Raw genomic sequence first — 27,552 nt, 5'->3', positions numbered from 1 at the left:
AAAAATAGTATATTTCGTTACAAGTGCCCACTCAGAGAGTGTGCTCTCAACGAATTTGGAGGGGCACGCACGAGCCTTGGCGAGTGTTTCCCCTCCAAATGAGTTGTGAGCGGTCTCTCTGATTAGGCACATGTAACGAACTATATTTTATGTTACTAGGGACAGTGGTAATAATGTGTGAATTTCTAAGAAGCGCACTACCCCTCTTACGCTTTGGAAATTCACACATTATTCCCACTGCCCTTGTAACATAAAATACAATTAGAAACTTCCATCCCTTGACTTCTTTATCCTAGATTGTTGTAGACAATATAAACAATGTTTATGAATTTTTCTAGGATTTTTCTATGTGGCTTTCTATTTAAAAAAAAAAAAAAAAAAAAAAAAAAAAAAAAAAAAAAATTGAAAATTTTTCTTTAGATGGAATGCCACATGGCTGCTACATTCAGTGTCATATGTTGAATAAATATTTTTTTTTTCGTTTGAATCAGCAGTAATTTACTTCTTGAATTGAATCTAATTTTGACTTGATAGTAATCTTTTTGTTCCTAATTTAAGACACAACTTTACTATTTTCAAGAAGCCTTGTTTTAAAATTTGGAACTGTTGTTCTTGAAGTGAGAGCGATGTTTTTTAAGAAGTAGGCGTTTAAATTTAAGACCATTTTGGGTCTAATCCAAGTTGGATTATTTTCAAAAAGCTTTTTTCTAAAATTTAGAACTTGTTCTTGAAATAAGAACAAAATAATTTTTTTTAAGAAGTATGCGTCTAAATTCGAGACCTTCTTAGCATTTATTTCAGTTGTTTAGTTCAGTGTGTAAAAAAAAAAATTTATTTATAATAATCTTTTTTTTTTATTAATAATTATGCTAGCTTTTGAGGTGGCTAGCACACCTTTTTTATTTAATATGCGATTTCAATCAAGTGAGGCTCTAAATTATGAGCTTTTTACGAGCGAATTATGTGTGTAAAATATAAATAATTTTGGATAATAAATTATTTAAAAGTTATAAATAATTTTTTTTTTCACACATAACTATCACATAAATAGCTTTTAATTTTAAGCCTTACTTGATCAGAATTACAAAATTAATAAAAAAGTTGAACTTGAAGCTCTTTTTTGTAAAAAAAACTTTCTTTTTTTGTTATGACATAACATCTTTTTGTAAAGTCTTTTGATCATATGAAATTTGATTTTTTTTTTTCAAATTCACTCAGGCGTTATAAAGGTCTTTCTCCACCGTAATTTTTACGTCGCTGCGATCTGGGGCAGCTTTTTCTGAGAATCGCTTTGATAAGCATAATAATTTCTTCACACCATAAACCAATTACCTTGCTGCTATATGACATACTGCTAGGACGTAATTATTTTAAATGTCCACTTTTCTTTTTGTGATGTTGTACACCATTTTTTTATCTATGATATTACATATATAACATTCGAAAATACAAGTAGCGTACACTCAATACGTACCGTCTGTATTACGGATTGCAGCGAGATAAAAATTGGTAGACAGTGTAAAAAACACTTTATATCCCTAAAAGCGTATATTCACAGTGTATAAAACAAGCAATATTTCAGATGCGCTATCTCTGGAACTAACCTAGAAAAATATATATTACTATCTGAAATACTGCATGCATGTTTACTGGTAACAAACAAAAAGAAAAAAAAATACATACTGCATACACATAATACGCAACACAGAAACGAAAATGTATCTCTAGATAGTATTTCAGATCGCATTAGGTCTAGAAAGTTAGCACAACCTAAAGGCACAATCACTTATTGCTATAATAGGAATTTTGTGCAAATTATGTGCAAATTATGTGCGAAATTTTTAATTTTTGTGCACTTATATTTTTTTTTAATTAATAGTTGTGCTACCTTAAAGCCAAGATAGCACAACTTTGTTGTTTATCAACAGCGAGTGTTGTTATTATGTGTTAGTGTAAATATCAACTTAATCGGATAATATTATTTCATTAATTATTCATTTTTTTCACTGTTGTGTGCTACCTTAAAGCCAAGTTAACAACTTTTGTTCATCATAACGGGGCCGCAATTATGCAATTTAGTGTGTAAATTTCAACTTAATCGGATAATAATTATTTCCTCAATTAATTATTAAATTTTATTTTTAGTGTGGAAATAATTATTATCCGATTTAGATGAAATTAACACACTCAATTGCACATAATTTGCACAAAAATATGGCCCTAACAGCCCTCCCCTATGTTGATAAACAAAAAAGTTGTGCTATCTTGGCTTTAAGGTAGCACAACCAGTAGAAAACAAGAATGATGAATGAATTTAGGAAATAATTATTATCCGATTAAGTTGATATTTACACACTAAATTGCACATAATTTGCACAAAATTATGGCCCTAACAGCCCTCCCTTATGTTGATAAACAACAAAGTTGTGCTATCTTGGCTTTAAGGTAACACAACCAGTAGAAGAAAAAATAAATAATTAATTCAAGAAATAATTATTATCCGATCAAGTTGAAATTTACACACTAAATTGCACATAATTTGCACAAAAATATGACCCTAACAGCCCTCCCCTATGTTGATAAACAAAAAAGTTGTGCTATCTTGGCTTTAAAGTAGCACAACTATTAATTAAAAAAAATATATAAGTGCACAAAAATTAAAAAATTTCGCACATAATTTCTATACGGGGCTGAAGTTAGCGAGAATGTTGGCGAGAAGACGATCAGAGGGCAGGGACGAATAGAGGTCGGGGCCCCAGGAAAAATAACTTATAAAAAACAATATAATAAAGAGAAATAATTATTAAAATTGAGTAAACAACGACGAATGAAGAGTGCAATTAAAATTTTAGGATTTATTACAAAGTTTTAGGGAGTAACGAGAGGAGGGAAAGCACGAAATCCGCGTTTTTTTTCACTTTAACTTTAAATTTTTTCGTAAAAAAAAACCGACATGTTTATATTAGGATAGCATAGATTGGGATTATGTCAGGATAGTGTGGGATTTTTTTTAGATTTTTATTTCGCGTCCTTAGGGAGGAGAGAAGGGGTTAAACCGCGGAATTTCCGTTTTTTCCACTTTAACATTAATTATTTCCGTAAAAAAAAACCGACGTGTTTATATTAGTATAGGATGGATTGGGATGTTGTCAAGATAGTGTGGGATTTTTTTTAGTTTTTTATTTCGCGTCCTAGGGAAGTAGAGAAGGGGTTAAACCGCGAAATTTTGTTTTTTTGACTTCCAAAGCAGTTGAAAAAGCTGCGCGTGCTTGATCCAGAAAAGTGTCTTACTGCGATCTGAAATACTGCATGCATACTTACTGTAAACGAAAAATTACAGAGAAAGAAAATGTGAAACGGTGTAAAAAAATCGTTCACTTATTACACTTTTTGTCATAATCTCATATTATTTTGTTTTATAATGTTGCAAGATTGTTCTGGACTCTGAAGATCTCAAATATAATATTTTGTTTTATAAGGTTGAAAGATTGCTCTGGACTAACCCGGGATAAAAAAATCATTTATTGAAAGTGTATTGATACGAGTATTCCTGGTTGCCAAATTCCATACCTTTTCAATACTGTTATAATTCAAGTTTGCTGTCCGGGTATTGAATTTCAATACTCATTCTATACTCTGAATTGTAATAAAAAAAAAAAAATTTAATATTCGGTATTTTATATCAACACAATATTGTATACTTGAAGATGCCCTGTGATCTTACATGAATTTTTTCCTATCCGGATTTGATCTGATGGCTACCTAATCACGAAACCGATACCCTACCGCGAGACCGTTTTTACAAGTTGTTTAAATTTGAAATTTCGTTCACATAAGCTACGAAGTCCATCAATACCGTATAATTGATTTAAATACATGAAAAAGGTCCATCATCTCTATTTTATTAATTGATATTGAATTATTCACGAATAGCTTTTAATTTATTTAAACAAATTAATTACCAATGGCAAATCGCTAAGGAAAAGATGTGACTTACCTGTTAATTTTTAGAGTCAGTCATAAATACATCAGTAATATATTTAATATATAAATTGTATTTCTATTGGAAAAATGGCTGAGGAAAGGATTCAACTTGCCGGTTGATTTATTTAGCTACATTATTATCTTAGAAATTAACAGGTGAGCAATAACTATTTGTCAATAGCTATTTAATTCATTAATTATGAAAATTATAGATAAGAAAAGAATGTAGCCAAATAGATTAATTTGTATTGTCTAGATTAATTCCTCAGCAATATTTTCCATAATTATTTTAATTTATTATGGAAAATACTGCTGAGAAATTAATGGACTACTAATTAATTTACTTGGCTACATCATTTCCTTAGATAGATTTGCCAATAGCTTTTTTATCCATTTTGCATTTATTATATGTAATAACTATTATTGTTTAATAATGATTTTAACGATAATTGTTTAATAATTACACAACTTAAATTAGAGTAAATTATTCTAAGTTTTTCAGGGGACTAATATTTTTACAGTATTGAGTTTCCATATATTTTCAATACTCAGGATAACCGATTATACTGAGTATCGATTATATATACGTTTTCAATACTTTGAATCATTAGTTATACTGAGTATTGACTTTGAATACTCTTTCATTACTCAAGACGGGTCCTTGAAACACAAAAAAAAACCAAGTATTGAGAGAGTATTGAAAATTCATACTGTTCCAATACTCTTTATATATTTTAATACTGTTTTCATACATTTCTAATACTTTTATATACATTCTATACTTTTTCAATACATGATTTTTTTATCCCGGGCTCTAAAAACATTTTAAGAGAAACGCAATCGTTAGGGCTTCATGCGGTACCGAGACTAGTCTCGGTCTCGCATGCGTCGTCTCGCGAGACGCGAGACCGAGACCGAGACCGCCTTGAATCAATAAAACGATACCGAGACCGAGACCGAGAGTATCGTCTGAAAGTCTCGCTAGTCTCGCGAGACTCTGAAAATTTTAAATATTTTAAATATTTTTTTTTTCCTCTTACCGTATCGAATCATATTGAAAAAAAAGAACTGTTATATTCCTGCACAATAAGACACTGCACAGTAGGGCACTGACGCCAGAGTCACAAGATATTTACAAGCCTTATGTATCAATGAAAATTGTAAAGACTTAAGTTACGCCAATTATATTTTCCTCAACTGATATTTTTTGTATTTGATGTTTCAAAAGCAATGATTTACTTCTTGGAAAAAAAATACATATCGATGAAGTAAAAGAAAAAAAAAAAAGAAAATATACTATTTGTTTATGGCATTTCTAAAGACTTTTCTCAGACTAATTTAACGATTTTTAAATTTTCAAGATTCACTTTGAACATTCGTTTGTCTTTCATTTTTATTTTTTTTCTGGAAACAGAAAGATTATGTCTACTGTATTTGTTTACACAATTAGGACGTTCTGATGCTTCATCCTTGAAGTTGTTCAGTTCCTCTGTGGTCACGTTGAAGAAAACATCAAATTTTTTTTTATGAATTTAATAAATGAAAATAAAAAACAAACGTCGTATATAAAAATAATTCTCGTCATAATTTTGTATGATTAATCAATTTTATTAATATTAAAATTAATAATCAATTTATTGATTAATATAATTCAATATTTATTGCATTATTTTATATTTTATAATTTTAAAAAAATTAGGTAATACAATATTAATTGTTTTTATTTTTCACGAATTTGATATACATGGTATTATTCAATCACTTTTTTTACTTTACTTGGACGAATAAATATTAGTATAAAAGCGAGACCCGGCGAGACTTGCGAGACGAGACCGAGACCGAGACCGAGACCGAGACCGAGACCGAGACCGAGACCGAGACCGAGACCGAGACCGAGACCTGGTGCGAACGAGCGAGACCGATACCGAGACTCGTCGAATCTCGTCTCGTCTCGTACCGCATGAAGCCCTAGCAATCGTGAAAAATTGAAGTGATTGTTAAAAAAAAGTATTCATCGAAAAATTTTGATTGTTTTTTTGAAAAAAAGCTTGATATCGTTTCATAGGATCGATACAAAAAAGAATTTTTTTATCTCCACGAGATCATACTTTAATAAATTCGTAAAGAATTGGAGCAGGAAGGGGTTAGCTTTGTGTCGTGTATATATAGGCACTGTAGTTATTTTACGTTTTCCCACTTTTTTTTTCTCATACTTGACGCGAGGCACTGCCGTGCCTCTTGATGTGCTAACTTCACATACCTTCGTATTCGTCCCTGCTTGTGCCGCTAAAGTGGCCGCCAACTTCAGCCCCGTGAAATACACCTAAAAAAAAAAAAATTTTTAACTCCCTAATTATGGTTACTCGAGGGGTAGTTGACCTTTTTTTCAAATTTCGATTTCGTCCGTAAAAAGGTTAGATTCTTACAAGTAAGAGCCTATTCATCTGTCCTTGAGTTATTATTCAACTGTCCCGGATCATAATTCATTCAGATTAGGCTTCAAATTTTGAAGACCGGGACCTCGGCATCTTTTACGCCTCTGCATCTGCTGCTACCGTGACTGCCAAATTTAGCCTTGTTTAAACTTAGTCTTATTATATTTTTGAATGTGAGTCAATAACTAGAACAAAAATTCATTCTAGTTCATGATGCACCAAAGGTGATGGAGACAGTTGGTAAGCAAGTCCAGGTAGTGAGTGGGCTGGCAGTAGTTGGACCAGTAGGTGGCGATCTGCATCACCATCATCATTCCAATTCTCACGGCACTCACAGCCACTCACTGGCTGGTAGTACATCTACTCATTCTCGAGTACTGACCCAATCCCTTCAAGGTCCACCACCATCCTCACACAATCAGCATTTATCTCCAAGATCAACACCAGTCCAGCATCACAGGTTTGTAATGGTTTTTATTAATTTGAACTTTTTGTGCTAGCGAACGTAATAGACAGTGGACTCGTTGCTGAAATCAACTAAGGTTTGTAAAGGGATAACATATTATAGTCTCTAGCGACTGGTATTAGAAGAAAAATATACGACTTAGTTGCATCGTAGTAGTCGTCGTTTAGACAGGTCAGACAGATAAATATTTTCAATTTTCAAGCGTTTTTAAAATGATTAGATTTTTTTTTAATCGCATTTTGATTTTTTATAGGCATCGAAATGTACAAATGGCGGCATAACTACGCGTGAGTTTTAATAGATAATAATTTTTAAAAAGTCATAAAACGGATGAAATTTTACAGCTATAGTAGAACGCAGCCGAGCTACACAGTAAAAAAAAAAAATGTAAAATTTAACAATTTTTGGATGTCAAAATCGGTCTACACTTTTTTAAATGTTAAATTCAACATTTTTTTAAGTGTTAAATTTTAACACTTAAAAAATGTTAAAAAATTAACATTTAAAAAAATGTTAAAAATTATCATTTGAAAAAATGTTAAAATTTAACATTTAAAAAAGTGTAGACCGATTTTGACATCCAAACAAATGTTAAAAATTTGACATTTAAAAAAATGTAAATTGTCTTGAAGAAAATATGCATATATAAATATGATTATGTTTCAAATTATTTATTTCAATCTTTTCTTAATTATAAAATTACAAACAATCACACAAGATATTAATAATAATATTAATATTCACAAAATAAATTTATTTATAGCAAAATCGATAAATAATATAAAAAAAAATTGACACAAACGAGCAAAACCATAGGTTAGGTATGACATATTGATAATAAAAAGTAAATAATTATTCATTCCGAATGGATATGATCTCGATAGAACAAAAAAAAAAATGAACTGAAGAATAACTTATGTTTTGTAACTTCTTTAATTATATTATTCATTTTTATAATATGTATAAAACTTATTTCTGTAATACAAAGTTTTATTTGGCTTCGTTTAGTGGTAGAAGCGAGGGAAAATAATTAATGCAACTCGCAAGACCTAGCGGTCGTCTCTCAACTAGTTTTACGTAGGCGTAAGCCTACTAGTATTGTTTTTTGTACGACCAAATGAAAAAATAATCATATCTCCAAAAGTAAAGTAGATAGAAAGTTCGTACTCGCACCAAATTGAACCTTCAAAAAATTACTATAACTAAGGATATGAAAAAAGTTTGCGTAATTTTTTATTAATTTATTATTAACAAAAGAAGATTGTTGTTAAATTTTTAAGACGAATTATTAAGAAAACTAAAAACAAATCATGGATGCGATTTTTTGCCAGAATACAATAACAATTTTTTACGATTGTTAGAAATTTGTTAATTAACAAAAAAACTAATTTAACATTTTTTTAGATTTCGTATAACTCTTAAAAAATTGAACTTAAAAACTTTAATTTAGTCTCAAATTGTTAGTTTTTCGAATACCGGGAGCCACACTCTCTTGATAAAAATCGCCCCGAGCTCAAATTAATGAGCTATTCACAATTGTTTATAACAATAAGTACTATCTAGCAATAGTACTAGCATAGCACTATCTTATAATGAGAAAATAACGATGAAGGATTGATTTTAATGAAAAAATAACCATGAAGGATTGATTTTAACAGTTTGTTTGTAAATAGTGTGGCTCTCAGAAATTTAATGAAGAATTTTTTGAGCTTTAAAAAATTTTTCTACGTTAATTTGTTCAAAAGTTATTCAATGCCTAAACAATTATTGTCAATTCGGTTTTTCATATTTTTTAGAACGACTCGCGTTTATGCTGCAAACCTTCTTTACCTTGCTCGCTCGATCGGTAAAATCGGTATTTATGTTGATACATAATTTAGAAAAAAAAATATTGAGGGTTGACACTTTAAATTTTGTTGTTTAAAGAATAAAAAAAAAACTATCAATCATTTTTTTTCTGTCACTATATTTTAATACTTAATTTCTCTTTTTTATTAAAACTTTCTATAATTTTGGCGTTTTTAAATTAAAAAAAAAAAAAAAAAAAATATGAATTGAGTGTTTTTCCATAAATAAAGTGTTATTAATATAAAATTTAATAAATCTAATAAATATTTGATTTCAGAGCGGTAGGGACCACAAAGGCTTTTGCCGAAGTTTTGAAAATTTTCAATTTTCAACCGGGAACGAATTCGTTACCAAAACTTTTTTTTAACATTTGAAAAATGTCAAATTCAAAATTTAACATTTTTTTAAGTGTTAATTTTATGTTTAAAATAAATTAACATTTTTTTAAATGTCAAATTTACATTTTTTCTAATTTTTACATTTTTTCAGATGTTAAAGATGAAAAAATGTTAAAAATTTGACATTTTTTTTTTAACATTTACATTTTTTTACATTTAACATTTTTTTTTTTTACTGTGTAGCTAATTTTTTTTTTATGATGTTTTATTAAGAGGAAAACCATGGTAGCCGAAAATAATGTTACGCCGGATTGCCTGAGAAGGTTTCACGCGCAAGACAAAAATTGATAGTAGGGCCAACAGCTGCACTGAGAGAAAAAAGCATTTATTTTCACGTGATATCAAGTTTTACCGGACCCTATAGCCAACCCGAATGAAATCACATTGTTTTTTATTTATTCTCACGTGATTTTGAAGTGAAAAAAGCGTTAAAAGCCTTTCACGTGAATTCCAAGTTTTTTTCCCGAGATGTTGAATAATAATAACTTGGCAATCACGTGAAAGATGCTTGATTTCGATAGTTCAGTTAAAATCCTGCTCAATTCACGTTAAATTGAAATATTTTCACTGGATGATCACGTGAATTTAGAAACCCACGTTTTTCAAACGAGATAAAATATTCATATTCACGTGATCATCCAGTGAAAATAAAATCAAATACGATCGTAAAACATTTAGATCTCAAAAACTAAACAAATGGAAACAAAGTATTCTCAACATTTCTACTTTTCCGTTGGTTATTAATTCTTTTTTTTTTTTTTCGTTGATCTAGTACATTAATTCCTTAAATCCATCTTTTTCTTAGCTACTGCTTGGCCTTGAGATTTTTATTTATTCAATAAATAAAATACGTGTAACTTTATTTTTTAAAAATAAAAATCCCAAGGACACGCATTAGCTAAGGAAAAGATGTCGCTAAAAAATTAATGTGGCCACAAAACTTGTGTTTTAAGCAACATTAATTGCTTAGCCACATTCTTCCCTTAGCTACTGCTTTTCCTTGAACAGTTTACTTTAAAAAAAAAAATTACATGTATTTCATTTATTAAATAAATAAGAATCCCAAGGAAAAATAGTAGCTAAGGAAAAGATGCAGCTAAAAAATTAATGTAGCCAGAAAAATTATGTTTCAAGCAACATTAACTCCTTAGCCACATCGTTTCCTTAGCTTTTATTTTTCCTTGGGATTTTTAATCATTTAATAAATAAAATACATGTAATTTTTTTTTTTAAAGTAAAAAAGTCCAAAGAAAAGCAGTAGCTAAGCAAAGGATTTGGCTAAGGAATGAAAGTTGCTTAAAACATAATTTTTCTGGCCACATTAATTTTTGAGCTACATTCTTCTCTTAGCTACTGCTTGTCCTTGGGATTTATATCTATTTAATGAACAAAATACATGTAATTTTTCTTTTTAAAGTAAATTATCCAAGGAAAAGCAGTAGCTAAGAGAAGGATGTGGCTAAGGAATTAATGTTGCTTAAAACGTAATTTTTCTGGCTACAATTATTCGTTAGCTACATTTTTTCCTCAGTAACTGCTTTTCCTTGGTCATTCTCATTTTTTAAAAATAAAATAACATGTATTCTTTACATTAAATCAATAAAAATTCCAAGGACAAGCAGTATAGCTAACGGAAAGATGAAGCTAAAGAATTACTGCTGCTTTTTTTTTTTTCCTCATTTTTTTTTTTTAATCAACCACATGTATTATATTTATTCAATAATTTTTCACATTTCCAAAGATTTTTCTTTTATTTCACAAATTTATTTTTTCACATAAAATTAGATCAAGCTTTTTATGTATACGTTCTAAACTCTTTGTTGTAACGTTTACTACCGTGGCGCATCGAATAACGCGTTCGCTTCTCACTCCGCTGTTCCGAGTTCAAACCCCGCTTAGGCTAAAAATCAATATCGTTTTCGGTTAGTTCAGAAAATGAAAATTATTATGTCTAATCTTAATCCTCAATTAATGTGATTAAAATAATTAAAAAAGTCAATTAATTTATTATAAATGAATTTTTTTTTTTTCACGTGATCTCAACGTAAAATTCAACGGAAAAAAAGACAAAACAGTTTTATTTAAACGTTACTCATAGTATTTATAACTCGAGACTGGATTTATTTTCACGTGATTCGAACGTAAAATCATCATTGTTGAAATATATGAAAAAAAAAGCAACTTACCGAATGTGGTTCAACAATTCTATCAGCAATGAATTTATTGAAACATTCACTTATAATAAAAATTGATAACATGATTTTACATTCATCAAATAAATAAAAATCATGAGGACGAGCAGTAGCTAAGAAATTATTTTTGCCAAAAAATTATCTTCCAAGGAATGAATGTTGCTTGAATTATAACTTTTTAGCAACCTTGATTCCTGACCTACATCTTTCCAATAGCTACTGCTTTTCCTTGGGTTTTTTATTTATTTTATAAATAAAATACATGTAAATTTATTTTTTAAAAATACAAATGTCCAAGGAAAAGAAGTAGCTAAGGAAAAAATGTAGCTAAGGAATTAAGGTTGCCAAAAAATTATATTTCAAGCAACATTATTTTCTTCAAACATGATTATTTGGCAACCTCAATTCCTTAGCTACTGCTTTTCCTTGGACATTATTTCATGTAATTATTTTTTAAATCATAGCTACTAGCACAGTATTACCTCAATTCCTTAGCTACTGCTTTTCCTTGGACATTTTTATTTTTTTAAAATGAAATTACATGAGTATTATTCATTTAGTGAATGAAAATGTCCAAGGAAAAGCAGTAGCTAAGGAATTGAGGTTGCCAAATAATCATGTTTGAAGAAAATAATGTTGCTTGAAATATAATTTTTTGGCAACCTCAATTCCTTAGCTACATCTTTTCCTTAGCTACTGCTTTTCCGTGGGATTTTTTTTTATTTTATAAATAAAATACATGTAAATTTTATTTTTTAAAAATACAAATGTCCAAGAAAAAAAAGTAGCTAAGGAATTGAGGTTGCCAAAAAATTATATTACAAGCAACATTATTTTCTTTAAACATAATTATTTGGCAACCGCAATTGCTTAGCTACATCTTTTCCTTAGCTACTGCTTTCCCTTGGAATTTTTATTTATTTTATAATCAAAATACATGTAAATTTTTTTTTTTTAAATAAAAATGTCCACGGAAAAGCAGTAGCTAAGGAATTGAGGTTGTCAAATAATTATTTTTGAAGAAAATAATTATAGCTTAAAATATAATTTTTTGGCAACCTCAATTCCTTAGCTACTGCTTTTCCTTGGGATTTTTTTCCATTTATTTGAATAATAAAATATCAGTATTGTAAATGGTTTATGTTTTCATTGCACTTTAAAATTTTCAGTCGTATCATGTGTTCTCATCATCCCCCTTGTATACTTTACATTTCCTTTAATTAATTTTTTTTTTATTTATTTTTACCACCAAAAACTGTTAATACACCACGAGTACTTTATTCTAGAATAATAAAATTTACACAGTAACCCACACGGAAATTAAATATATAATTTATATGGGGCATTCTGAGTCACTTCAGCTGGTCATCTGCCTGACCCTCACGGATTGAGTTGAAAATTTTTTTATATGCTGTTTTTGGCTTTTTATGCAGCCTGAATTTTTTCGAAAATTTTGTGACGTATTTTAGCCGGTAAAGTAGAGTGTTTTAATGTTGATTCTCTTCTTTCATAAAAAAAGCCCCAATTTAAATACATGAAATTTTTTCCATAAAATAAGGTACTCAATCCACGTATATTCAATTAAAAATTAGAGTGGGCCGAGACGTTTATATGCTTTTTTTTTTTTTTTTCAATTTTTTTTTTTGTAAATTCTTTTCTTGATTTCGTTAATCCCATTTCGGGAAAAAAAACCTAAGTATACACAAAAAATGTGTTACTTTTACAACAAAAAAATGTAAAATTCCGTTTAATGTTTCAACAACGTAAAAATTACAGTTTTTAACGTTGCTCTTTACATTTTTTCGGAAGTAAATCTTTGAATGTTTTCATAACAAATTTGATTTGTTAAATTCACATCGAAAAACTGTAATGCTTAACGAGAACTAATGAATATTCCAGTTTACAGTTTTGTCATGCAAAATATACGATATTTCCAGTTTTTTTTACATTATATCGATTATCGATATTGTACCAAAAATTACAGACAAAACTGTAATATCTACAGTATTTTTTCCAATATGCATATTGAAAAAAAAAAATTCGCTCAACTGTTTCGTGGCTAGAAAACTTTGTAAACGTAAATTTCTAAAAAAACGATAATTTATTTATTCGAAGAGCTCTGAGCATTCATTAAATAATAAAAATTCAGCATATAAGATATAGTGTTTAAAGCTTTTTAATAAAGCTTTCTAAGTAATCATCTTGAATTCAAATATGTAGATTATTTTAAAAGTTATAATTTTATGACGCTGAAGCTGGCCGCCACTCTGGCAGCCAAACGTAAATTGGACCTGAAAACATATGGTGTGTTGGGTGCCCCCCGCTTATTTTTTTTTTTTTTTTTGTTATTTAACAAAATTAAGCCTGTTTAATATTATCTGAATTGAAAGTCGACTAATTAAAAGCGAAAAAAAAAATAACAACCCCTAACATAGCGTTTTAGGGGGTGAAAAGGGGTGAAAACGCGGATTTTTGACAATTTAATTTTTTTTTCTATTCTAAAATCGAAATTGGGGCATAAAAATATTATGTAAATTAATAATTGACTAATTAAAAGCAATAAAAAAAATATCAACCCCCAACATAGCGTTTGAGGAGGGGGGGGGCGGAAACTTTAATTATTTTTTTTACTGACTTTAAAATGAAAATTGGGGCATGAAAATATTTTCTAAACTAAAAGTGTACTAATTAAAAGCTAAAAAAAAAATTACGACCCTTAACATAGCGTTTTAGGGGGTGAAAAGGGGTGAAAACGCGGATTCTAGACAATTTAATTTTTTTTTCTATCCTAAAATCAAAACTGAGGCATAAAAATATTATGTAAATTAATAATTGACTAAATAAAAGCTAAAAAAAAAATATCAACCCCCAACATAGCGTTTTAGGGGGGGCCAGGGGGGACGGAAACTTTAATTATTTTTTTCACTGACTTAGGGGGTGAAAAGGGGTGGAAACGCGGATTCTAGACAATTTAATTTTTTTTTCTATTTTAAAATTAATATTGGGGCATGAAAATATTATGTAAATTAAAAGTTAGCTAATTAAAAGCAATACAAAAAAAATCAACCCCAACATAGCGTTTTAGGGGGTGGTAGGGGGGATTAAAACTTTAATTATTTTTTTTACTTACTTTAAAATGAAAATTAGGGCATGGAAATATTTTGTAAATTAAGAGTCAACTAATTAAAAGCAATAAAAAAAATATCAACCCCCAACATAGCGTTTTAGGGGGGGCCAGGGGGGACGGAAACTTTAATTAATTTTTTTACTAACTTTAAAATGAAAATTAAGGGAATGAAAATATTATCTAAATTAAAAGTCAACTAATGAAAAGCTAAAAAAAAAATTACGACCCTTAAGATAGCGTTTTAGGGGGTGAAAAGGGGTGGAAACGCGGATTCTAGATAATTTAATTTTTTTTTCTATTTTAAAATCAAAATTGGGGCATGAAAATATTTTGTACATTAAAAGTTAGCTAATTAAAAGCAATACAAAAAAAATCAACCCCCAACATAGCGTTTTCGGTGGTGGTAGGGTGGATTAAAACTTTAATTATTTTTTTTACTTACTTTAAAATGAAAATTGGGACATGAAAATATTTTCTAAATTAAGAGTCTACTATTTAAAAGCAATAAAAAAAATATTAACCCCCAACATAGCGTTTTAGGGGGGGCCAAAATATTTTCATGCCCCAATTTTCATTTTAAAGTTAGTAAAAAAATTAATTAAAGTTTCCGTCCCCCTTGCCCCCCCCCCTAAAACGCTATGTTAAGGGTGGTAATTTTTTTTTTAGCTTTTCACCAGTTGACTTTTAATTTAGAAAATATTTTCATGCCCCAATTTTCATTTTAAAGTCAGTAAAAAAATTAATTAACCTTTCCGTCCCCCCTGGCCCCCCCTAAAACGCTATGTTAGGGGTTGATATTTTTTTTTTAACTTTTCATTAGTTGACTTTTAATTTAGAAAATATTTTCATGCCCCAATTTTCATTTTAAAGTCAGTGAAAAAAATAATTAATGTTTCCGTCCCCCCTGCCCCCCCCTAAAACGCTATGTTGGGGGTTGATATTTTTTTTTTAGCTTTTAATTAGTCAATTATTAATTTACATAATATTTTTATGCCTCAGTTTTAATTTTAAGATAGAAAAAAAAATTAAATTGTCTAGAATCCGCGTTTTCACCCCTTTTCACCCCCTAAAACGCTATGTTAAGGGTTGATATTTTTTTCGTAGCTTTCTATTGTTCGAATATTAATTTTGATGATAACCGTTTGGTCCAATTTTCGTTTTAAAGTAGTTAAAAAAATTATTCTAAAAAAATTTCGCGTTTTTACCCCTCTCCCACCCCCTACAACGCTATGTTAAGGGTTGATTTTTTTTTTCTAGCTTCGTATTGTTTTAATACTAATTTACAAAATAACCGCTTAGTCCAATTTTCGTTTTAAAGTAGTTAAAAAATTAATTTACTGGTATACGCGTTTTTACCCCTTTTTTACCCCCTTAAACGCTATGCTGAGGGTAAATAATGTATTTCTAGGTTCTATCTACTTTGTTTATGATTTCGATAATAGATGAAGTAGTGAAACATGAGAACGAAGCGTTTTTCTAAATAAGAAAATAATTATTTTCGTGTTCAGGGCATCATTACCAATCGATTGGGCCTATTTCAAATCGTTATGCGATGAGGTAAGTTCACTTACCTCATTTTAGCTATTTTTTTGTTAAAACTTGTAGTTTTTTGGTCGGCCATCAAAAAAGTGCCCTCTAAATGGTCGGCCATTATTATTTTCTTATTTAGGGCATCAATACCAATCGATTGGGCCTATTTTGAATCGTTATGCGATGAGGTAAGTTAACTTACCTCATCCACCTACTTTGACCGTCAGCCACCCCCTGTCGTTCCACCAAAACGGTCGGCCACTGAAGCTGCATATTGTACTCGTCAAGACACGTCGAATAAACGTATTTCAAATCGTTATGCGATGAGGTAAGAAAAAGCACGATGGGCTCCCTAACTATTACATGTATTTTAAAATATTCAAAGTCGATGAGCGTCATTAAAAAAAAAAAACAAAAAATTGAAAACAGTAGATGGTTTGTCTTGTTGAATACCAAGATTTTAGGTGGTGGGAGAGAAAAAAAAAATTTTTTTTTTTTTTTTTTGAAACGGTCTAATATACATATATATATTTGTTGAATTGCTACTTTGGTGACATCTTTTTTTTTTTTCTGAAATCAACTAAGGACATCACAATGAATAGTGTCTTTTCGAAAAAAATTAAATATACTCATTTTTTCTAGAGATACGGGCAATAAAGCATAATGTGTCTACTTTAGTAACATTTTCTATGTCACCAATCAAGCCAATTCTCCTATTACATATACATACTGATGTCACGAAAGAAGCCACATGTTATATAATAATGAGTTTATACGAATAAATATATTAATTGTCTAGATTCGTGACTTTTTTTATACAAAACATCAAAGTCCACGAAATTATGTTCAGATTTATATAATTAAAGTTTAGGTGATTGAATTTTACTAGTATTGATTTGAAAAACGTTAAAACTAGTGTTTGACGAAAAATACGTATCATCTTTAAATTTTGTCTTGTATTTGTCGTATGTTTTCCGTAGTAACGTACGAGTTTCCGAACATCTATTTTCTATGGTTTTTTACTTTTTTTCTCAATTATTGCATGGGTCAGGGTCAGATAATGTTAAAACCAGTGTCTCGGAACGAATCTCAGCAGTTTTGAAGCTTATTCATGTGATTTCAGTTAATCTACTGTCACCAATCTATCCACTTGACAGGAATTTTTAATTTCGTCTCGTCAAACTGAAAAATAGAAACTTTCTCATAACTAACTGTCCAAGAGACTTGAAGATTCCAGACAGGTTACATTCGAATCGAGCGTATGGAATATGACAGAGAATATCTAATTCGAGTCAATAACTGTCGTGTAGTCTTCGTTTTTGTCGTAAGTTTTTTATAGTAACGTACGAATTTCTGAAACGTTATTTTTCCATAGTTTCTGATTTTTTTTCTCAATTATTGCGCAGGTCACGGTCAAGAAATGTTAAGACCAGTGACTTGGAAAGAATCTCAGCAGTTTTTCAGCTAATTGACGCGATTCCTGTTTTTTCGCTGTCACCAATCCAGCCACTTGACAGGATTTTTAAGTTTCGTCCAGTCGAACTAAAAAACAGAAACCACCTGATTACTAACTGTCCAAGAAACGTAAAGCTTCTAGACAAGTTGTATTCGGATCAGGCGTATGGAATATGACATAAAATATCTAATTTTAGTCAATGAACGTCTTGTATTCTTTGTTCTCGTCGTATGTTTTCCATAGTAACGTCCGAATTTCCGAAACGTCAATTTTCCATGGTTTCTGAATTATTTTCTCAATTATTGGTCAGGTCAGGGTCAAGAAATGTTGAGACCTGTGACTTAGAAAGATTTTAAGCAGTTTTTAAGCTGATTGACGTGATTCCTGTTTTTTCACTGTCACCAATCTAGCCACTTGACATGATTTTTAAGTTTCGTCCAGGCGAACTGTGAAACAGAAACTACCTAATAACTAACTGTCTAAGAAAATCAAAGCTTCCAGAAAAGTTATATTAGAATCGGGGTATGAAATATGGCAGAAAATGTCTAGTTCTAGTCAAGGAACGTCGCTTATTCTTTGTTATTGTCGTATGTTGTCCATAGTAACGTACGAATTTCCGAAACGTTAATTTTCCATAGTTTCTGATTTTTTTTCTCAATTACTGCGCAGGTCGGGGTCAAGAAATGTTAAGACCAGTGACTAGGAAAGAATCTCAGCAGTTTTTCAGCTGATTGACGCGATTCCTGTTTTTTTACTGTCACCAATCCAGCCACTTGACAGGATTTTTAAGTTTCGTCCAGTCGAACTTAAAAACAGAAACCACCTGATTACTAACTGTCCAAGTAACGTAAAGCTTCTAGACAAGTTGTTTTCGGATCAGGCGTATGGAATTAGACATAAAATAACTAATTCTAGTTAATGAACGTCTTGTATTCTTTGTTTTCGTCGTATGTTTTCTATAGTAACGTACGAATTTCCGAAACGTTAATTTTCCATAGTTTCTGATTTTTTTTCTCAATTACTGCGCAGGTCGGGGTCAAGAAATGTTAAGACCAGTGACTAGGAAAGAATCTCAGCAGTTTTTCAGCTGATTGACGCGATTCCTGTTTTTTCACTGTCACCAATCCAGCCACTTGACAGGATTTTTAAGTTTCGTCCAGTCGAACTTAAAAACAGAAACCACCTGATTACTAACTGTCCAAGTAACGTAAAGCTTCTAGACAAGTTGTTTTCGGATCAGGCGTATGGAATTAGACATAAAATAACTAATTCTAGTTAATGAACGTCTTGTATTCTTTGTTTTCGTCGTATGTTTTCTATAGTAACGTACGAATTTCCGAAACGTCAATTTTCCATAGTTTCTGAATTATTTTCTCAATTATTGGTCAGGTCAGGGTCAAGAAATGTTGAGACCAGTGACTCAGAAAGAATCTCAGCAGTTTTTCAGCTGATTGACGCGATTCCTGTTTTTTCACTGTCACCAATCCAGCCACTTGACAGGATTTTTAAGTTTCGTCCAGTCGAACTAAAAAACAGAAACCACCTGATTACCAACTGTCCAAGAAATGTAAAGCTTCTAGACAAGTTGTATTCGGATCAGGCGTATGGAATATGACATAAAATAACTAATTCTAGTCAATGAACGTCTTGTATTCTTTGTTCTCGTCGTATGTTTTCCATAGTCACGTCCGAATTTCCGAAACGTTAATTTTCCATAGTTTCTGAATTTTTTCTCAATTATTGCTCAGGTCGGGGTCAAGAAATGTTAAAACCAGTGACTTGGAAAGAATCTCAGCAGTTTTTCAGCTGATTGACGCGATTCCTGTTTTTTCACTGTCACCAATCTAGCCACTTGACATGATTTTTAAGTTTCGTCCAGGCAAACTGTGAAACAGAAACTCCCTAATAACTGACTGTCTAAGAAAATTAAAGCTTCCAGAAAAGTTATATTAGGATCAGGGTATGAAATATGACAGAAAATGTCTAGTTCTAGTCAATGAACGTCGCTTATTCTTTGTTATTGTCGTATGTTGTCCATAGTAACGTACGAATTTCTAAAACGTTATTTTTCAATAGTTTCTGATTTTTTTTCTCAATTATTGCGCAGGTCACGGTCAAGAAATGTTGAGACCAGTGACTTAGAAAGAATCTAAGCCGTTTTTAAGCTGATTGACGCGATTCCTGTTTTTTCGCTGTCACCAATCCAGCCACTTGACAGGATTTTTAAGTTTCGTCCAGTCGAACTAAAAAACAGAAACCACCTGATTACTAACTGTCCAAGAAACGTAAAGCTTCTAGACAAGTTGTATTCGGATCAGGCGTATGGAATATGACATAAAATATCTAATTTTAGTCAATGAACGTCTTGTATTCTTTGTTCTCGTCGTATGTTTTCCATAGTAACGTCCGAATTTCCGAAACGTCAATTTTCCATGGTTTCTGAATTATTTTCTCAATTACTGCGCAGGTCAGGGTCAAGAAATGTTGAGACCTGTGACTTTGAAAGAATCTAAGCAGTTTTTGAGCTGATTGACGTGATTCTTGTTTTTTCACTGTCACCAATCTAGCCATTTGACATGATTTTTAAGTTTCGTCCAGTCAAACTGTGAAACAGAAACTCCCTAATAACTGACTGTCTAAGAAAATTAAAGCTTCCAGAAAAGTTATATTAGGATCGGGGTATGAAATATGACAGAAAATGTCTAGTTCTAGTCAATGAACGTCGCTTATTCTTTATTATTGTCGTATGTTGTCCATAGTAACGTACGAATTTCCGAAACGTTAATTTTCCATAGTTTCTGAATTTTTTCTCAATTATTGCTCAGGTCGGGGTCAAGAAATGTTAAGACTAGTGACTTGGAAAGAATCTCAGCAGTTTTTCAGCTGATTGACGCGATTCCTGTTTTTTCACTGTCACCAATCCAGCCACTTGACTGGATTTTTAAGTTTCGTCCAGTCGAACTAAAAAACAGAAACCACCTGATTACTAACTGTCCAAGAAACGTAAAGCTTCTAAACAAGTTGTATTCGGATCAGGCGTATGGAATCAGACATAAAATATCTAATTTTAGTCAATGAACGTCTTGTATTCTTTGTTCTCGTCGTATGTTTTCCATAGTAACGTACGAATTTCCGAAACGTTAATTTTCCATAGTTTCGCGTTTTTTTTTCTCAATTATTGCTCAGGTCAGGATCAAGAAATGTCAAGATCAGTGAATTAGAAAGAATCTCAGCAGTTTTTTAGCTGATTGACGCGATTCCTGTTTTTTCACTGTCACCAATCCAGCCACTTGACAGGATCTTTAAGTTTCGTCCAGTCGAACTAAAAAACAGAAACTCCCGAATAACTAACTGTCTAAGAAAATTAAAGCTTAAAGAGAAGTTATATTAGGATCGGGGTATGGAATATGACTGAAAATGTCTAGTTTTAGTCAATGAACGTCGTTTATTCTCAGTTTTTGTTGTAAGTTTTTCATAGTAACGTACGAATCTCCGAAACTTCAGATTTTCATAGTTTTTGACTCCTTTTTCAATTATTGCTCGGGTTAGTGTCAAAAAATCTTAAAACCAGTGTCCAAGAACAAATCTTCGCAGTTTCAAAGCCGATTCACGTGATTTCTGTTTTTTTACTGTCACCAATCTATACAACTCATGGGATTTTCGAATTTCGGTTAGACAAACTGAAAAAAAAAACTCACCGATAATGTTCAAAAAACAGAAAGCTTCTAGAAAAGTTGTATTTCGATAAAGCTGGTTAAATTTGACAGAAAATCTTGAGTACCAGGCAACAAATGTCGTGTATTCTTCTTTTTTTTGGTGATTACCGGGACTGTCATAATGTTTCTCTCATCACGAAAATCATTGTTACTATTTAATACACACATCAGTAATTAAATGTTACCAAACTAGCCGGACGGTATATACTGGCTAGTTTCGTAACTGTCACCAAACAGTACAATTGGTCACGAAGTGTACAGTTTCGTGACTTACCTTGTTAACAGTGAATAATTCATAGATATGATGTCTACATAGTATCTTCCGATATACAATATTTCTTGATAATGTTTCCGATCGATTTCAATGACATTATATTGTTCCAATGTGATTTAAAATCTTTTAATTCAAATTACTAAATCTTTTAGCTTTTTTACCATTATTTTGTCTTTATATTCATTTTTAATATTTCTAACTTCTTTAATTATAATCGTTATTGGTTAAATAAACTATAAAAGTCATCTTGAATGTTTGTAGTCCATTAACTACACAATTATTGAGGTTTCTCACTATTTCTGATAAAGTGGCTCTTTTCGTGACAGTCACCAAAGTAGACGAATCGTACGATGTTAGATTGGTGACGGTCACCAATCTAGCCAAGAGTCACCAAAGTAGCCACTTGACTCCCAAAATCGTCACCAAAGTAGCCACTAGACAGATATATAAGTATATATATATATTATACCTATTATATATATATTAGACGTATTCAAAATTATTATTTATTTTTTTTTTTTGCCTCCCACTCCATTCAATTGTTGTTCTAGTCGAAATTAACAATTTCTACGAAGGATTTTTTTTTTTTTGATATTTTTTTAAAGCGTCTCAACAGTAAACAATAATCCCCATTTACTTAATATGGGATCACTGCCTACAAATTATTAAAACTGTGATAACTGTTTCAGTTTTCCAGATAACTACTTGAATAAGGGCTTATTTTGAAGCTTATAAAATGAGCTTTCAATTTCATACATAAACTTCTTTGATCACTCTATTAGTTTTTTTTTTTATTCTCACGATTGTACTGATTATAATGTAATTTCAGCTTTTTGAAAATTAAAACGATGATAACTGTTTCAATTTTTAAAATACATACTTGAATCAGCACTCATTTTAAAGCTTATAAAAACAGCTTTAAATTTTATGTATATTTTTCGTAATTATTTTTCATTTTATTTGAATAATTATGATTAATAAATCATAAAAATATCGGAAAAATTAAATAAAAAAAAGTTTGCGATATATTATCAAAAAAAAAAATTTTTTATATAGAACTGAAAGCTGTTTTTATAACCTTCAAAATAAGCCCTTATTCAAGTAGTTATCTCAAAAACTGAAAAAGTTATCACAGTTTTAATAATTTATAGACAATGATCACATGTTAATTAAATGGGAATTATTGTTTCTTGATGAAGCGCTTAAAAAAAAATCAAAAAAAAAAATCCCTTCGTAGAAATTGTTATTTTCGACTAAAACAACAATTGAATGGGGTGGGAGGCAAAAAAAAAATGAATAAATAATAATTTTGAATAGGTCTAATATATATGTTTTAATTTTTGATTCATTTATATGCCAGAAAATTTGTAATTCCTTATATTGTATTTTTTTTCTTATATTTTTAATTTTTTGTTAATTAATTTCTTATTAATTAATAATTATATTATTTCATCATGGTATTCACCGTTAAATTAAAATAGAATAATTGTACAAATATAATTTTCATAAATTATAATTAGTTAAACAAAACGAGTAAAATAAAAACAAAATATAAAATTACGATTAATGTCCCCGCACTCAGAGAAAGATATGTTAACAGTTAACATATTATATCCTGTTTAATGTTAACATATGGTATGTTTAAATGGGCGGTGGCTGATAAGTTTCCATTAAAGATATGATATATTAACATGAAACATACGTATCTTAACAGTTGATATGCGTATGTTAACTATTTTTTTATTCAGCAAATTATTCAACTTCATACTTTAAAATTTTGCCATTTTTCTTATATTGTACGTCTTTTGATTAGTAAAGTTATGATAAATAAATCAACAGCTCATGTAAAATTGAGACTTTCGGGGACATCAAACGTAAATTTATGTTTTGTTTTTATAATATTTTTTAAAATATTTTTTTACTATTTGAGGCGGTATGTTAAAATATTGGAAAAAAAATCCCCCTCACAGATTTTGATCAAAGTAGGCTTATTTTTTAAGTGAAATAAAGATCTATTTTATCAAATTTTTTTTGTAATTTTCTACCACGATTTAAGCGAAATAATTAGGGTCAAAGTTGACAACAATTAACACTTTTTACACACAAGCATAGGAAGCATCGGCACGTTTTCACTTCTATTGAAAAAACGATGATCGATTTTTACCACGGATTTTAAAAGTTATTAATTATTTAAGACTAAAATTTAGGGTCAAAAACAGTCAAAAAGTACCAGGCGAAGCATTGAAAATCTGCTGAAGTAGTATTAGTGTGTGTAAATACAAGCCGCCCTCACTCATACTTCTAGAGACGTGGCACTGAGAAAAAAAAATTCTAAAACTAATACAAAAACTTCTTAATAATAGAACTTTTGTTCTTGCAAAAAAAGTTCTTGGATTATGGAAAAATTTTCTTATATTAAATAAAAAACTTCTTAATTCGAGAACGAAAAATTTCTTGAATTTCTAAATAAAAAAATTTGGTATCATAAGGAGAATACAATCGTAGTCGTATATATAATCGCGTCGTGGTTAAGTCGGTAAAGCGTCGGAATTGGAATAGGTAGATTTAGGTAGCGTTGTTAGTGCCAGGAGTTCAAGTCACTTATGAGGTATAATTTTCTGATACAAAAAGAAAAAAAAATTCAACTAACAAAGTTCGTATAGTAATAAAAAACAATCAAAAAAATGATTGTTAACATAATTTTCTTTTTCTCTTATATTTATTTATGTAAAAGAATTGTTTTTCTTGATGTGTTCAATATTTTTCTTGGATTATAACAAATACGTCATAAACCAAGAAGCTTACTTCTAAAATCGCGTACATTTTGTTATAATCTAAGACCTATTTGGTTATAATCCAAGAACCTTACTTCTAAAAATTAGAACATTTTGCCATGATTCAAGAAATTTTTGTTATTATTTGAGAATTTTTTTTTATAATTCAAGAGGTATTTGTACTTAAGACCTGTAAGATTCAAGACCTATTTGGCCATGAACCAAGAACCTTACTTCTAAAAATTAGAACATTTTGCCATGATTCAAGAAATTTTTGTTATTATTTAAGAATTTTTTTTTTTATAATTCAAGACGTATTTGTTATAATTCAAGATAATATTTCCACAATTCAAGAAATTTTTCGTTCTCGAATTAAGAAGTTTTTTATTTAATATAAGAAAATTTTTCCATAATCCAAGAATTTTTTTTGCAAGAACAAAAGTTCTGTATTTTAGAAGTTTTTTTTCTCAGTGTAAAGTATAAAAATTTTAGACATTAGGGGGCGCCTATTATTTCTTATAACTATGTTTACAAGGGTGCCTCTTTAAACCCAAAGAATTGTCCTACCCTGGGACTTACATACCGCCTTCTATCGTTCATGAAAGAAAATGTTTTAATTATGGTGTCGATATTGAATAGCGCGCAGTATTGTCAAATACATGTTAACGTTACCCAAAATCATGTCTATCGACACAATAATTTATTATATTTCTCGATATTTGATTCTAATTAATTGATTTTAAAACTTGAAATAAAATTTGTTTCAGATCAGCTCAGAATTACATCAACCTTAAAAGTAACAGTCCAGTATCACCTCGGACAGTAGGCGGAAGTGGCTATCCTCAAACGTCTTCTTCCGCAGCATCTTCCATTAGTGACGGAGTCGTTCCAACTGGAAATGTAAGTGTCCCCGGAACACCGGGAAGTATTATTGCTAGCACGGCGAATAGTAATTTCGTGACCGTACCAGTGCCGTGCGGTCTTCGCTATATGCATGGCTATCCTCAACCGTCTGTTTCTGCATCATCTTCCGCATCGGTTGATCAAACCTCACCACCTTCAAGTGGCCTAACGGCATACACGAGGGTTGATTCTTACAGAAATGCTACATCAAATGTGCGCCATTTTTTATTTATTTGTATGCAATCAAAGCATAGTGTACTGTTCTTCATAACGTTTAAAATCGTTTTCGTTGATGCAGGTTTCTGAGAGAGGAGCAATAAGTGTCAACAGCTGTCCAGTTTCTCAAGTTGGTATTGGAGGGGGCACAACTGACTACAGCCTTGGACGTAGTGATCGTCCCCGTATTTCTTTGCTACCATCAGTCTCGGTGGCACTGGTCTCATCACCGGCTAGTGCCAATGAGTACCACATAACAAGTGTACGTAACCAGCGTGGACTTATGGAAAATACTGTTGACCAGTACAGTAATAGAGCTATTGATATATCATTGCAGGAGGCACCGCCTTTTAAAAAAATTCGGCTGGGTCACTCCCAGCCTCAGTCACCTTGTCAGACCATCTTGCAAACTGATATATCTATTAAACAAGAACATGTACAGCTTTCGCAACCACTTAGGATTGATACGAGGGTATGTTTTCTAATAATTATTATCATCACATTCCATAAAATAGAAGAAAAAAAACTGGTGCAATAAATAAAGCGCTTGAAGAAAGCAACCTTTATCAATAAATGCGCTGGGCAATGGTTTTCTGCCTTTCCGTATACTTCTACTCATAAATTATGTATGCATACGCCAACTGGTTGTGTGGACATCTGATTAAAATTTTATTATTATTTTTATAATTAATAGGTCAATTCTTAATAAAAATTTTTGGATCAAATCCATTATCTAAAAATTGTGTTTCGATTGCAAAAATAAAAGAGATCAGGCAGGCTGCATACCTAAATTTTAGTTTATCGACAACAATTAAACTATCAATTTCCAAAGACTATTAATGACACTCCAATGTTCTCCAAAGGTACTCCAAAAGAACAAGTACTTTGCTTTATTCTAATTCCATCGACTCCATGCTGATTATATGCATGGTCCGTGACGTCATCATTTTTGATTTATTAAATGGTTTATTAAACTATATGAATTTAATAAAATGGTCATCTCTTAAAAGAAATTAGATAAAAAGTTAGTATCCTATAAAAAAAAAAGCTTTGGTGTCATGGCGGCGCTTGATAATTTTCAAACTTGCCGCCTGAAATTTGAATTTGATTGGCTTTTATTTGAAGATTGATTGCCGCAATAATTTGTGCTCATTTTGATTGAGGTTTAGATTGATCACGTGCATGTCGTATAAATTGATATAGAAAGCGCTAATTGCATATACATATGTATGTGTGCGTTGACATATGTGAATATAACAACATTTCATTTGTCAAAAAATATTAATGCCTATAACCTTCAAATGATTTACTATAATTTAATTGAACTGTTATAAATAAAATAGTAATCTAGTGATATACATAAAAACATAATGAAAAATTGAAAAAAAAAAAAAAAAATTCAACCACAAAAAACAAAAATCGATAGATTCATTTTTGAATAGGGCATGCGAACCTGTACTAATAAAATCAAGATTTGTACATAATTAACAATAACAAAGTATTGTTAATTAAAATTTTTAGAATAATCAGTTTTTTTTTTAAAATCATTATTAAAGTACGAATCCTGCATCATTGGCTTAAATAAGCTCATGACTTTCTTTTCAAGGGAGTACGAACAACACTCGATTATCTTTAACTTTTTATTAAATTAGGTCTGTAAAGTTAGCACATACATTATAGCACAATCAAACCGGACTACGTCAGGAATTACGTGCGGATTATGTGCGTTTTTTGTGCGGTATTCGTAATTTTTGTGCTTTTACGGAGGCTAGGAGCCATAGGCTCAGCCGCAGTCTTGAATTCATCGGCGAAAAAAAAAAAACGCTCATAACTTACGAACTAAGTAACCGAGAGACTTCGTACTAGGCTCAAAAGAAGCGCATTAAAAAACTCTATCGCCCGCGTAATAGGTTTTTTGCTCTATTGATAATAGTTTTTAATCAAAAAATTAAAATGTAAATTTTGAAAAAATTTTTTTTCTTACTTAAAAATTTGTGGTGTCTAAACTATACATCAGAGAGTATTTATCACCAAAGGTTTTTTGTTCGTAAATCTTTTCTGTTTTATATTTCATTATTCTTAAATTATTATTCATGTAACTTAAAACAGTACATACGTTTTTATGTGAAAATTTTACAAGTAATAAAAACGGCACAATAAATAACTCGACGCAAAATCACAGTAGAGACTTCATATTAGGCTTAATTTATGTGTCTCGAAAAACTCTATCGCT

At 30.5% G+C, this 27,552-nt stretch overlaps 1 protein-coding gene across 13 annotated transcripts in view; it reads left to right on the top strand.

Moving 5' to 3' along the window:
* LOC122855023 overlaps nucleotides 1–27,552 on the top strand; it is a 90,728-nt gene that overhangs the window by 6,625 nt on the left and 56,551 nt on the right. For 7 of the 13 annotated variants that reach the window (XM_044156123.1, XM_044156121.1, XM_044156125.1 and 4 more), the window contains exons 2-4: nucleotides 6,627–6,879; nucleotides 24,968–25,316; nucleotides 25,402–25,791. In XM_044156123.1, coding sequence (XP_044012058.1) covers nucleotides 6,647–6,879; nucleotides 24,968–25,316; nucleotides 25,402–25,791 — 972 coding nt within the window. In that variant the 5' untranslated portion in view covers nucleotides 6,627–6,646. The remainder of the gene's footprint in view (nucleotides 1–6,626; nucleotides 6,880–24,967; nucleotides 25,317–25,401; nucleotides 25,792–27,552) is intronic. The other 6 variants (XM_044156131.1, XM_044156132.1, XM_044156127.1 and 3 more) reach the window with 3 other exon arrangements.

This window comes from Aphidius gifuensis, linkage group LG4 (genome assembly GCF_014905175.1).
Source record: "Aphidius gifuensis isolate YNYX2018 linkage group LG4, ASM1490517v1, whole genome shotgun sequence".
NCBI classification, from domain to species: Eukaryota; Metazoa; Arthropoda; class Insecta; order Hymenoptera; family Braconidae; genus Aphidius; species Aphidius gifuensis.
The sequence above is the reverse complement of the archived record's forward strand: the minus strand, read 5'-3'. Positions and strand labels throughout refer to the sequence as shown.